The sequence below is a fragment of the Culicoides brevitarsis genome, chromosome 1 (assembly GCF_036172545.1).
Source record: "Culicoides brevitarsis isolate CSIRO-B50_1 chromosome 1, AGI_CSIRO_Cbre_v1, whole genome shotgun sequence".
NCBI classification, from domain to species: domain Eukaryota; kingdom Metazoa; phylum Arthropoda; class Insecta; order Diptera; family Ceratopogonidae; genus Culicoides; species Culicoides brevitarsis.
In genome coordinates, this window is record NC_087085.1 from 10094190 (window position 1) to 10108040 (window position 13851).

The following is a 13851-nucleotide window of genomic DNA, read 5'->3' on the forward strand; positions in this document are numbered from 1 at the left end:
TAAAAAAAATTAAGAAGAAAAAAATGAAAGAATACGTAATTTAAGAAATAAAAACTATTGTTCTTTAAATTATAATAAAAATATTTTTTTTTATTTCTTACAAAATAATGGTAACTGGTAACTCTTAAGATACAATCAAAGCCTTTTTTCATGGTAATAATTAATATTCAAACATAAAAACTGTACCTAAAAAATTATTGATCTTCGTCATATTAATAAAAATAATAATAAACAAGGGAAATTTTTGCTGTGACAATTCTTTTCTCTACTGTACAAAAAATAAAAAGAAATTTATCTATTATTATTTTTTTTTGTATTTAAAAAAATTTGTTGTTGTACTTAAAATAAAATAAAATAGCTTGAGCGCTCATTATCTCTTTAGTTTATTTGGCAAACTATATTCGTTGTTATTTCTTTTCTTTTATGTACAATTAAATTATACAAATACATAATATATTGTTATAAAACATCATCACCGTTTATTTATTTATTTTTTTTTGTGCGTTCGATCAAAATATATTTTTTGAATTAATAATGAATTTCTTTTGTCACATGTTTGTTTGAATATGAAATATTTAATATATATTAATTTTATGAACTGACCTATATAAAATGTACAAAGAGGCATTTTGTCCTTATATCCGTTTAAATTATTTTTCACCTAATTTTTGATCTTTTTTAAAGAAAACAGATAGAAATAGAGCAAAATACCAATTTTATTATTTTTTTTAAATTTAATAGATTTTTGTGTATTCTCTTTGGTAATGTATAAAAAATATATTTATTTATAATAATTATTAATTTTTTTTTGTTTGTTTTTTTTTTCTTTAAATAATGAACTGAAAGATATTTAAGCCTAATTCCTATCAATAGCCACGAAATATTTTTTATACAATCATCGATCCAATATTTTGAATAACGGACCGGTATTAATTTACATTCTTGCAAAAAATAAAAAAATAATAAAGAATACTTATAAACATTCAGTGTGAATAACCTCCTACATTCCATGATCGCTCATATTAACTAGATTCAAGACGCTACTGCAAATTTGCTTGATTTCCGGATTGCTGTGACTCATGAGGTGCATGTAGATTTGTTTGTGCAAGTGCACCTCGTTGCTCATCTCCTCGAGTCTCCGTACGAGCGCATCCTTTTCCTTGAGCAGTGCCTTAACCTTTTCCTCTACTTCGCGCGATCGAACTTTTGCCTTTTCACGACTTTTACGCACAGCAATGTTATTCCTTTCACGCCGTCTCCGATACTCGTCCGTGCCTTTATCGACATTCTTTTGTTGTTGCTTTCGACCGTTTGGGAGTAGCTGTTTGTGTTTAAGGTTCGCCAGATGCGCACCCGGAATATGCGGTAATCCCTGATGATGCAATACGCTGGTCGGCGTTAAATTTGTAAAATTATTATTGTTCCCGTTTTGATTGTAATTCTGGTATAAACCGTTTCCATTGTGCACAAATTGGGCGTTTCCGTTGCCATTTGCCGCTGCAAGAGCCGCTTGTCGTCGCATCTCGATCGGATCAACAGGTTCCTCCTTCACCGTTGTACTGTCGGATCCCACACTGCTGTTCTCATCACTCGAATTGTTGTAGGTGGCGCCCGTGTGCACTGGTTGAGGCATGTACGCAAGTTGAGATCGGTATGAATTGTTGTTGTTATTGTTATTATTGTTATTTTGACGGGCCGATTGGAGTTGCAGGACTTTAGCTGCAGTTGTCGCAGCTGGAAGGATGCCATTGGTACTGCCAACGGAAACCATTTCAGCGAAAACTCCCAAAGAATCGCCATCACGGAACTGATCTTCGATCAAGTTTTGAAGATCTAACGAGATCTCTTGTGAGGTTAAGTCGTCGAGATCCCCCTGACCATATTGCATTTGTTGTAACATTTGTTTCTGAAGTAATAAGTTACTGTTGAGGTTTGTACCATTTAATCCATTGTTCGTTGGACTTCCGTTTTGAAGTAATTGTTGCGCCTGCTGCTGTTTAAGCGCCAGAGTATTTTGATTCACTGTCGCAGGATTGTTATTATTTACAGTCGTGTTGTTATTGTTGTTGTTTGAAATGTTATTGTTGTTTGCACTGGCAGCCATACTTGACTTTTTCACTATGTTCTGAGATAAGGCAGATTGATTCGTATTGTCGTACATCTGAGGAGGCGAATCCATTTCAGGATATCAATTTTTGGCGTAAATTCTCATTCAGGCACTTTTTATGTCTTTTTTTAAAAATTATTTTTTTTTATTAAATTAATTTTTTTTTAAATTTTTTATCACTCTTTTTCTCACAGTTCAGTTTATTTTTTTAAAGTTTTAATTTAATTTTTTATTTATTTTTTAAAAAAATATTTTTTTATTTAATTATTTATTTTTTTTTTTTTAAACAACCACAATTTTTTTTTATTTTTTAAAAAAATTCTTAATCATTTGTTTTTATTTTTTTTTTAATAATTTTTTTTCTCTTCCTGGTTGTTTACTGATGGTTCACTTTCGTAAGACTGAGTCTCAAAATTGTGATGCAACTTGTTATATACTTCTATATATGCCTGTACAATGCGCGCTATATAGGCTATATGTCGTGTGTACACGTTCGACGAAAAAAAAAATGAAAGATTGTAAATTTACTACCACGTAAAAACCGAAATAAAAATAAAAGAGTTTAACTATTATTTTCTCAAAAAAAAAAAAATTATTTTTATTTACGACGAGCTCGCGAGCAAATACGTCTGCACCGTTTGAGACTTCAAAGTGGAGTAAAGCCCTTTCTCAATTCAAAAATTTTAGTTGCACACACACACTTCGTCGATCGCGGTCTCGTACACGACGCTCGTTTTCGTTTTTCCGTATAGCAGACGTACTCTAATAAAATTAACGTGACACAAACGCGGGTGTGCATAAAATACATAGAGAAAAATTTTGTGTATTTTTTTGATGTAAAATAATAAAATATAGAAGAAAAAAAATTGAATACGTCATAAAATGAATGTGTGTTGAATGCATAAGAACGTCGATGCCGAAAATTTAATTGCGCTACAGCGAGCACAATTTCACGCCGTTTGTTTGACGCGATCATAATGATGATGATGATGATGATGGTAAAGAACGGAGAGTAGTAAATAAATAAATAGGCAAGAAAACCACGTTGTTGTGATCAGATCGTGTGTATGTGTAAAAATGCAGTAAAAGTTAGGTATGAGTAAGCATGAGCGGGAAGGGAAGAGCAGAGGCGTGAAAGTGATTTTTTTTAGAAGATTTATTAGATTTTTGTTGAGAATGAAAGTTTTTTTTTTGTAAAAATACTATTAATAAAAAATATTTTAAAAGAAATTCATAAATTAATAATAAAATCGAATAAAATTCGCTTTTTTTCGTGAAAATTTTTTTAAGAAAATATTTAAATTTATTTAATAAGAATGAAGTTAATTTATTATTTAAAAAAAATTTTCAAATTAATTTTTGAAATTTAAAATTTTAATATTTTTTTTAAATTAATAATTTTAACAAAAAAAAATATATTTCAATAAAATAACTTTTTAAAAAATTTATTATTTAATATAAATAAATTTATCTAAAGTTTTTGGACAAACACATGAAAATTTTCCATCAAATTTAATAAATTAATAAAATCACATATTCAAGTTAATTATAAATTTGATAATTGCATAAAATGAAATACTCACGAAAAAAAATAAAATAAAAATAAATTTTTACCTTCAGTAAAGAAAAAAATTATTAAATTAAAAAAAATCTTATCTTGATTCATTACAAAAATATTAAAAAAAATGAGAAATTAAAAAAATAAATTTTTAAATTTAATATTTTAAATTTAATTTAATATTTAATATTTTAAATTTATTTAATAAAAAAAATATAGTTAATTAAATTATTTAAAATTTATTTTTTGACTTGTTATTAAAAATATTTTTTTAAAAAGCAATAAAAATTTGATTCATTAATTATTTTAAAAATTAATTAATTTTATCTTTTAATAAATCAAGAATTTTTAAAATTGAATAAAATTTTTTTACTTATTTTAATTATTTTGACAATTCTTTTTATGAAATTTAAATAAATTTCCGATTATTTAAAAAAAATCAAAATAATTTAATTAATTTAAATATAATATATTTAAAAAAAAATATGAAATTATTTTTTGTTAATTTTTCATATTAGGATGAATTTTATAGTTTCAAGCTTTATGATATTTTCAGTAATAAAAATTAAGAGAATTAAATTTCTTTGAGACATGAAAAATTTCCAAAATAATTTTAAAACAACACAAAAGCCTTCAACAAAAAAAATCTACCTCAAAAAATGCCTCAAGAGCTAATTAAACCGCCAAAAAATGCTTTCATCTCTAATTTTCGGATCATTTTCTAAACTTCAACTCTCAAAATGATTGATGACTCCACTTTTCCCATCATATCCAAACATTTTTTTTTGATTAATTTGCCCTTTTGTCTTACATCCATCAACACTTCATATAATTATTATGATTGAAACGAAAATAGCGGGCCAAAAAAAAATCGAGAGTGCGAAACTCAACTTTCAAAGAAGTCGCTTATGATGATGAGTAAAGCACAAGACGCATACACACACAGATAAAAAAAAATGTAAATATAACCTACCTACTACTTGGTTAGACTACTGGCCCAGTTTCGCTTTTTCTTTTGCTGCGTACTTCTCTTTGCCGGACAGACATTCGTGTTTAATGCATAATACCGCGACAACGACGACGACGCGACATACAACAGAAGCCCGTCAACAATGGCTTAAATAATTTTTAAGATTCACTTTTGTTGATGAATTTGAACCTACTTTTTTTTGCAGCATTCCATTCAGCATCTATAGCAGCTACGGAGCGAAAACTGGTTTCTTTTTTTTTAAACGAAATTGAAAGTGAAGCTTTATGACTACCTCTACGTCTGTGTAGGTATGCGCTCAATCGAAACCAGTATTTTCATCTCATTTTTTTCTCTTCTTAAATTGATTTTCTCGTGTAGACTGTCGCCTACCTACGTACGAGATGAATCTTCACGACGATCATTATTATATAACTTACATAACGAACAATACCAAAAATGAGTGGAACAGAAAAAAAAATATTAAAGTAACAGTAAATCGGCTATAATTTGCTTTGATAGCCGATTGTTATGATACCCACACGTCATTCGAAGCCGAACAAAAAAAAAATAGAAAAAGAAGTAATGATGAATCATTTTCACATGTAAACTGCACTCCAATAGGTAAATCCTACAATGCCCCCTGTTGACGAAAAACGGGTGAAATTGAAACGTTAAGAGATCAAATTGACCTTAAATTGACCTCTAATGAGTCAAGATGATCCCTTTGGAGGAAAAATTGACACCTTATGAGGTAAATTAAACCCTTAGAAATCAATTTGACCTTCATTTGACCCCTAAGTAAAAAAATATTGGAGTTAAGTGAATTTTATGATACCTTTTAAAGGACTAACTTAACTTCATTCTCTTTTGAAGTTGGTTAAATTAATCCTTAAAGGTATCATAAAATTCACTTAACTGCGAATGTTTGTAGTTTAGGGGTCAAATGAAGGTCAAATTGATTTCTAAAGGTTCAATTTTCTCCTCCAAAGGGGTCAACTTGACTCATTAGAGTTCAATTTGATATCTTAAGCGATTAATTTCACCCGTTTTTCCTCCGTAGAGCCGTTTAAATGTTTTTCTTGTGTTTTTTCTCGAAAAATCGTAAATAAAGGTGTTTATAAGAGATGGGTGATTAAAATCTGTTGTTATTTAACGAAGGGAGTTACTTTATTGAAACAAAAGATAAAAAAAGTATAAAGTAGGTCAGTGAATCTTTTCAAAAAAAAAGTCAGTACAGCATAAAATAAATTCAACACGTGGTTGTATAAATATTCATCATGAATTTGTTGTTATACTTTGCTAATGCATAAACAATGTACAAGAATGCATTCAACTTTGGCTGCATGCATTGCGAGTTTAAAAGTAAAAGTGAATCTTTTGCTATTATTTTTCATTACTATTATTTGGTACTGCGAGCAACAACAGAACGTGGGTATCAAAAAAATTGTTCCCACATTTTTTCTTCTTGTTGAAGCTAAAAATTTGTGGTTGTTATATAACAATGGGAGGTTGTGATAGATGCGTTCTAGAAAATGTGCGGTAAAATATTAACAAGATGCGATGAGAAGAAAATTTGGGTGGATTGTTTTTTTTTTTTGTAATTTATGCAAAGGTAGTTGCACTTTTAACGGTTTTACCAAGTGAGTCACTGACTGGTTTGTGGCTTGTGAATCAGAAGATTGTCGTGATCTACTTTCGTTTTTTTATTCGAATTAAAAGAAAGAGGTATGATCAATTAATATCCTTATCAAAAAAAAAAAAATATATATATGTAGGTTATGATTAATTTTCTTGATATTTTTTCATGATAAATTTTGTCGAAGCGCATTCTTTGCATTTTATTAAAATAAAAATAATAAATTAAATAATATTAATTAAAAAATAAAAAAAAATATTTTAAAACTTTATAAAAATTTAATTAAAATAATTTTAAATTTAAATTAAATCTTTATATATTTTTTTTAAATTTTATTGTTCTCAAAATGTTTAATAATCTTTTAATTTTTAAACAATATTTTTATTCAATTCTTTTCAATATTATTCATAAAAATAATAAATAAATCAAAATAATTTGATTTTTTTAATAATTTTCTTCAAATTAAATAATTTTGTAGGACTGACTTAAATTCTTTCAAAAATGCAATTACTTAATTTTCCCTCCAAAACGCATAAAAAAATTTATAAAACCATAAAATCGACTTACTATTCCAGATTTAACTTGATAAAGAACTGATAAAAAATTTTTTTGAACAGACAACAAGTTTTTTAATGGGTCGTTCAATCACTTTATAAAGAAAAATATTAAGGTATAGAATTTCTTATCAAAAATTTATTATCAGAATGCACTACCTTTATTTTTATTTTGTCTTGTCTTTTTTATCAATTTGTTGCAGTTTTAATCATCAAGAAGTTTGTAGATATCAAAAAACACAAAAAAGAGCAACAAAGCAAAATAGAGAGTGTTAATATTTGTTGTGGTATTGAAGGCTTTGAGTGACATCTATTGGTAGGAAATTGAAGTATTGACACTTTTTTTATGTAAAAAAAAATATTTTTCTTCGTGTGTGAATGAAGTGTTTTATTTTTGTATTTTAACAACTTTTTAGTTAATGATTAATATTTTATAAATTAATTTAATTTTTAATTTAAATAATTTTTTAATTTTAAACTAATTATATTGAAAATTAATATTTTAGAGAATTTTTGAAAATATCTTACTTTTTTTTTCGCTTTAAAAAAAATCGATAGAAAATTTCATTGAACTTTGAAATTTAAATGCAACTTATAAAAAAAAGATTTAAATTTTTGTTATTTTATTTAAATTATTTTAATTATGTTTCAAATAAAATAATTTAAATTTAATTGATTCTTTTTTGGTTTTTTAATTCTTATTTTTTTTAATTTTAAAAAATAATTTGGATTTATTTGATTTTATTTTTTTAATATTTCTACTTTCAATTTTTATTTTAATTTAATTAAATTTAATCATATAATTTATGGAAAAATTATTAATCAAATAAAAAAAAAATAAAAAAAATTTAATTAAAATTTAATAAATTTATATTTATATTTTTTTTAAAATAGAAAAATTGCATTTTGTGATACCCTATCGAGAAAACGTCGAAAAATTTAATTAAATTTTGTATTTAAAAAATAATTTCATTTAATTTATAAAAAAAAAAAATAGGAAAAAATTTAAATATTAAAATTTAAAATATATTTTTAAATAAAATTTTTTTTAATTAAATGTTTTATTTTTTTTTAAAATTTTAATTTTAAAATTATTTTTAAAATTAATTAAAAATTTTTAATATTTTTTTTAACATATAAAAATATTTAATAAAAGCAACAAAATCCTTTAAAATTTAGTTTTGACAGTCAAAAATAAATTTATATTTCTAAATATCGTTCCAAACATTTTTTTCACAATCTGTTGACTTTTATTCATTGAAACCAATTAAACAATTATATATATTTATCAAAAACAATTTAAACATTTGTATCAAAATATCCTTTCCAAACAAATTAATTTCCATTTTGACCTCCCATCACCTTGTCTTTCCTTTTAATTCCTTCCCACATGTCTAAATTTACCTCCTCAGACAAATAAACGACATCAATTAACTTATTTATCCTCCAGAGAGAGACAAGAGAGAAAACTTTCATCTTAACCGTAAAAATCCCAATTCATCTCGTAACCACTCATTAACGTTAATCATCTTGATAATAACATTTAATTGTTAAAAAAAAAATAATCACGATAATCTTCATTAAAATAATTATAAATTTACTCGGATTTTTTTTTTATTATCGCTAAAGAAGACATCTCTGCTCGGTAAATCCCTTCTCTCCGGTACGTGTGTGATTTTTGGTTTTTCCTGTACGCTGGCAAGGATAATAATAAAGAGACACAGACAATGTCAGGTTTTATTTTATTTCATTACAACACGCCGTCGCCACAGACACACACACACACAAATGAAGCATGATATGAAAATGTCTCTTTGGTAACTCATATCACGTCTTCTTATCTTGTCACCCCGATTTTATATTTTAAAATAGATGAATAATACATGCAATGCATAATAAGTTCAGAACCCGAAAAAAAAAATTTTTTTTCTTCTATCCAGACACGAAATCGGAGATGAGTGAAAATTATTTTAATATAAAAAGAGTCAAAAAATATGAATGTCACTCACATTCGTAGAAGAAGAATAAATTTCGGATTTAAATTGAATTTTTCTTTGATTTAAATATTAATTAAGAACATGTCAAATTGCATAATTTAATTTTCAACGCACTTCTGACACACATCGCACATGCTCTTAATTACACCTCTTTCTTTTTCCTCCTTCGTCTAGACCAGATTTTCATGATTTGTGACCAGTTTAGTTGTAGTTTCGTACTTTTGATGTTAATCCGTGTCGTGTTCCGTTTTGCCTCTGAGATACGGCGATTACATTATTCATCTTGTGCAAATATATGCATATGGGCTTGAACACTTCTACAAACACAGGAAAGAACAAAAGAATTTTAAATTTAAAGGATTTTACAATGTTTTGATACTTTTGCGTGTAAAATTTATATGCTTGTCATATTACGGAATACTTTTAAGCACAAACATTAAGCAAACACAGCGTTTTTTTGCTCGTTTTTCGTTGCCAGCTGATAAAATTATTCCCAAATATAGTTAAACTCCAAGTTGTAAATTTATTTTGAGGCTTAGCCCAAAAATATATAGAGATACGTTGGAATTTGAATGAATAGATAAATAAAAGTGGGAGCACACTTTTCAAGGATCCCAAAAAGCATGAAAAGAAGACGAAAATGTACAAGTTTGTACAATGTTGCGCTGTTGTAATAATGTTACTACTTCCGTATTTTACAGTTGAAACTGATTAACAACTCGCATTCATGTGTTTTCCCATAGCAGTGATGTTCAATTTTTGGAGTGTGGTGTGGCTTATGGGAAAGAAGAAAGTTTATGAGGCGTGCATGATCTCGGAATTTAATCCACATTGATGAAGGTTAAGCTAGATTTTAATCAGAAATTTTACTGAAAAGAGGAAAAAATGTGATTCGTGAAATGTGAGGAGGAAAAGTTGATGGTTATTCAATTTCGATTGGAAAATTAATGAGGAGGCTAAAATGATACTTGACAAAAAATATGAAAAAAAGTGTTTATAAGATAAATTTTTTTTTGTTCGATATTTTTAAAAATATTTTAAAAAATTTTTTGAAATTTGAAATTAAATTTTTTTTTTAATGAAAAAAAAATAATTAAATATTTTAATTTAATTAAATAATTAATTATAAAATAAATTAAATTAATATTTTTTAAATTTATTTTTCTAAATATATTCAATTTTTCTTATTTTATTTTATTATTATTTATTGTTAAATTAATTATTTTTTTTACTTTTTTTTTACAAAAAATTTATAAATTTAAAAAAAACTCTGTTAAATTAAAAAAAATGTTTTTTAATTAATTTATATTTGTTTGAATTTGTGAAAACTATTGAAAAATGTTATTAAACATTTTTTTTTCTAAACGTAATTTTTTAATTTTCAACTTTTAGAAATCCTTAAATTTTTTTAATAAATATTTTTTTTTAAATCGAAAGTTCAATTATTTTTTTTTTAAATTAAATTTGAAATTTTTTATGAATTTATGTTATGAAGAAAAATTTTTTATTTTTTTTAAAGAAAAACAATTTATTTTTAATTTGATTTTTTTTGCTATTGATATCGAAAAATTCTTCAAAATTATTATTTTTAAGAAAAATAATTTTTGTAATAATTTGAAATGAATTTAAAATTAAAAATAAATTAAATTAATATAAAAATTAAATAATTTTAATTAATAAAAATTTAATTCAAAAAATTTTAAATAATTATTTTTTTATTTTCTGTATAATTACTTTATTTATTTATTTAATTTTTTTTAAAATTGAAGTTAAAGAAATTTTTTGAATAATATTTTTTTAAATAAATTAAAAAAATTATTTAATTAAAATAAAATAAAAGTTTTAAATTTTTGTTTTTATTTTTAATTTAATAATTTTATTTTTTTTTATTAATTTTTTTAAGTTTAATAAATTTTCTAAAAATATTATTTAAAATAAAATTAACGATGCTTACCATCCTCCCTCCAAACTGACCTCGACATTTAAAAATTTTTTAATTTTTTTCACATTTTTTTTGAATATTCAAGCCGAAGCACCCTGATTAATTCACTACATTTGCCAAAAACTTTCACCGCACACACAGCCACACGCAAAACAATGGCAACACAGCGAACGAACGAACGAACACTTTTCTCATTCTCGACGAAAACCTAGAGGAAAAACTTTTTAATCTTTGAATAAATTTTAAACGCGGTTAATCCACTTCTTGATATTATGTATTGCTTTTCTCACTCGCTATGTCTGTTTTTATGATAAAGACACATTTTATTGCGCTTCGTATCAAGATTTTAAGTAAGAGACACACACACAACTTTTCTTTTGATTATCATTAGAGCACCGGAATTAAAGCTTTTTAACAAAAGAAGACGAACGAAAGAAAAAAATCGAGAACTAACCTAACTCAATCTTCTCTGGTACGATGAACGAACACATTAAAACTTTCGCAACAGCGATTATTCAATAATAATCTGTACAAATTTAGTAGAATAATAAAATAAAATGACAACGCGCTCTTTTCTTTTAGTTTCGCTCGGGTTTCTTTACTTTTTTTTGTATCGTTTTGCTCTGAATTATTAACCGAGCGACGACTGGAAACATTCCAAAAAGATTTCCTGGTCTTTTTTTCTTCATTCGCCTCAATGAAAAGATAAATTATTTTTTTCGCAAATGACAACTTCTGCATTGAATCAATTATTGTGTGTGTGTCGTTCGGATAAATTGTTCGAGAAAAGATAATAATGTTTAATAAGAAAACATTTATTTAAGCGGTAATCGGAAGAAATTTGTTTATTGTTGTCTCTAATAGCTTTAAATGTCGTCTAAATGCGTATGCTAAAGAGATTTTTATTATTGACTAATATCCCTCTGCCATGCCATGCCACAACTATCTATTTAGATAAAAATAAAATAAAATCTTTTAATGTCTTTCGTCTTCTTTTCTTTTTCCATTACCGCATTTCGAAGAAAAAATGCGGTATTAAACTCGACTTGTCGTCTGTGTCTCGAATTTTTTGTCTCGAGGTGTATAAAATTGTGAAATTGGCATGAGGAGTACGAAAATGTGAAGTGAGGAGTACAAAATTGTAAAATATGTGAATTTCAATGAAAAAGTCAACAGATGATGAAAACTTCGGAAAATGAGATGAGGAAAAGAAAATTGTGAAATGAGGAGTACGAAAATGTGAATCAAGAAGTACAAAATTGTAAAATTTGGGCATTTCAATGAAAAAAGTCAACAGATGATGAAAAGTTCGGAAAAATGAGATAAGGAAAAGGAAATTGTGAAATGAGGAGTATGAAAATGTGAAGCGAGGAGTACGAAATTGTGAAATTAGTATGTAACATCGAAATGCGGTATGGTCGTTCACCAAACAACTACTTTTTTTAATTTTTTTCCTTCCACACGAAGATATTTGACTCACGTATTTTTGCCAAACACAAAAATTTTCTATATCCCTTTTTTTTCTTGCTTCGTCTTAGATTTGCGACGACGACCCATTATTTAGGACCGAGCTAAATTGTCATTTTTTATGATGTGGATGACCAACATGTGCGGATGATGTATACTTGCTGGACCATATATTATTACAATTTACTGCCAACTTTATCCCCTCTTAATGAAATTGAATTGGAGAAAAACAACTATCATTTATTATATTTAGCGGAAGACAAACTTTTTCATCTTATAACTCGGCTCTCTAATGATACATACACGAAAACGAAACAACTTATATCCAATGGCTTAACTAAAACGGATATTTAAGTTGATGGTCGATAAAACAAGTAAAGATGCTCTGCTCTATTTTTTTCTCTCTCTTTTAATTCTTCAAACTTTTTTTTTCCATTCATTTTTTTTTCTTGTTGTTTGGGGAGACTTGTTGTCCTTCATCGCGCGTTTGCTTCAATCCGTTCTCGACAACTCTTAATTCCGTGCAAAAAAACAAAAAAAATAATAAGAAAACTTTTAAAGAAATGAAAGATGAGAGAATTTAGCAGGGAAGTCTTCGTTGGCTGTCACACCGGAGCACGCAAGGAAGGAAACTGATTAGAATTGAAGTGTACTTGAGAAATAACTCGACTCTTTGGTAATTTGATTAAACATTATTTTATCGTACATTGTAGGGAATTGGTGTCGAGGAAAATGAAACATTGTGGAAATACGTGCGACTTTAACAGGGACTTTAAAGAAATTTTATTCAATGTTTTTTATTTCATTTTTTCAGAATTTTTTAAAATATTTTTTAACAGTTTTTTATTTATGTATTTATTATTTTTTTAACTAAATATATTTATTTTAAATAAATATTTTTATTAAAATGATAAGTAAAAACATTTTTTTATATAATAAAAATAAATTTTAATAATTTAATAAATATATTTTAAAAAAAATTTAAATTTATATTCAAAATATATATATATTATATATATACCTATTTTTACAAAATAAAAATTAATAAATTAAAAAAAAAAATTTTAAATATTTTTTTCTTCTAATTTTTCTTTAATTTTTATTTTTAAATTGGCATTTAAATATTGTTCAAACATTAAATAATATTTTTAATATATTTTTAATTTATTTAATTTTCACTAAAATTTTTTTTTTATTTAATTTAATTTTTATTAAATAATTTTTTTTACATTTTTTTTTTAATTTTTTATAATATTTTTTTTAAAATGTTTTATTTATTTAATAATTTTTAATAAAATTAAAGAGAAAATATGAAAAATTTGCATTAAATTTTCGTTCAATTTCTTCAATTTTTTTTTGTAAAATTATTATTAATTATTTTTGAAACATAAAAGAAGACATAAATAATTTTAAAAAATTAAGAAAAAAATTAGTAAAATAAAATGATATGTTATAGATAATTTTTTTTCCTAAATGAAATAATAAAAAAAATTCAATAAAATCAGATTGAATAAAATTGCAACGAAAAGAACATTTTTATCAAGTTCATATAAAAAAATTCAATTGCAGACATAAAATAAAATTTACATGAAATTTTGTTCCATCAACCAAAATAAACGA

The 13851-nt window shown here is 25.3% G+C and overlaps 1 protein-coding gene across 1 annotated transcript; it reads right to left on the reverse strand.

The window, feature by feature from the left end:
• Window positions 1-859: 859 nt before the first annotated feature.
• On the reverse strand, window positions 860-2621 carry LOC134838523 (CCAAT/enhancer-binding protein). Its single transcript, XM_063854068.1, has one exon. It carries the CDS (start codon window positions 2177-2179, stop codon window positions 1001-1003), a length of 1179 nt encoding a protein of 392 aa, XP_063710138.1. The 5' UTR covers window positions 2180-2621; the 3' UTR covers window positions 860-1000.
• Window positions 2622-13851: the final 11230 nt, after the last annotated feature.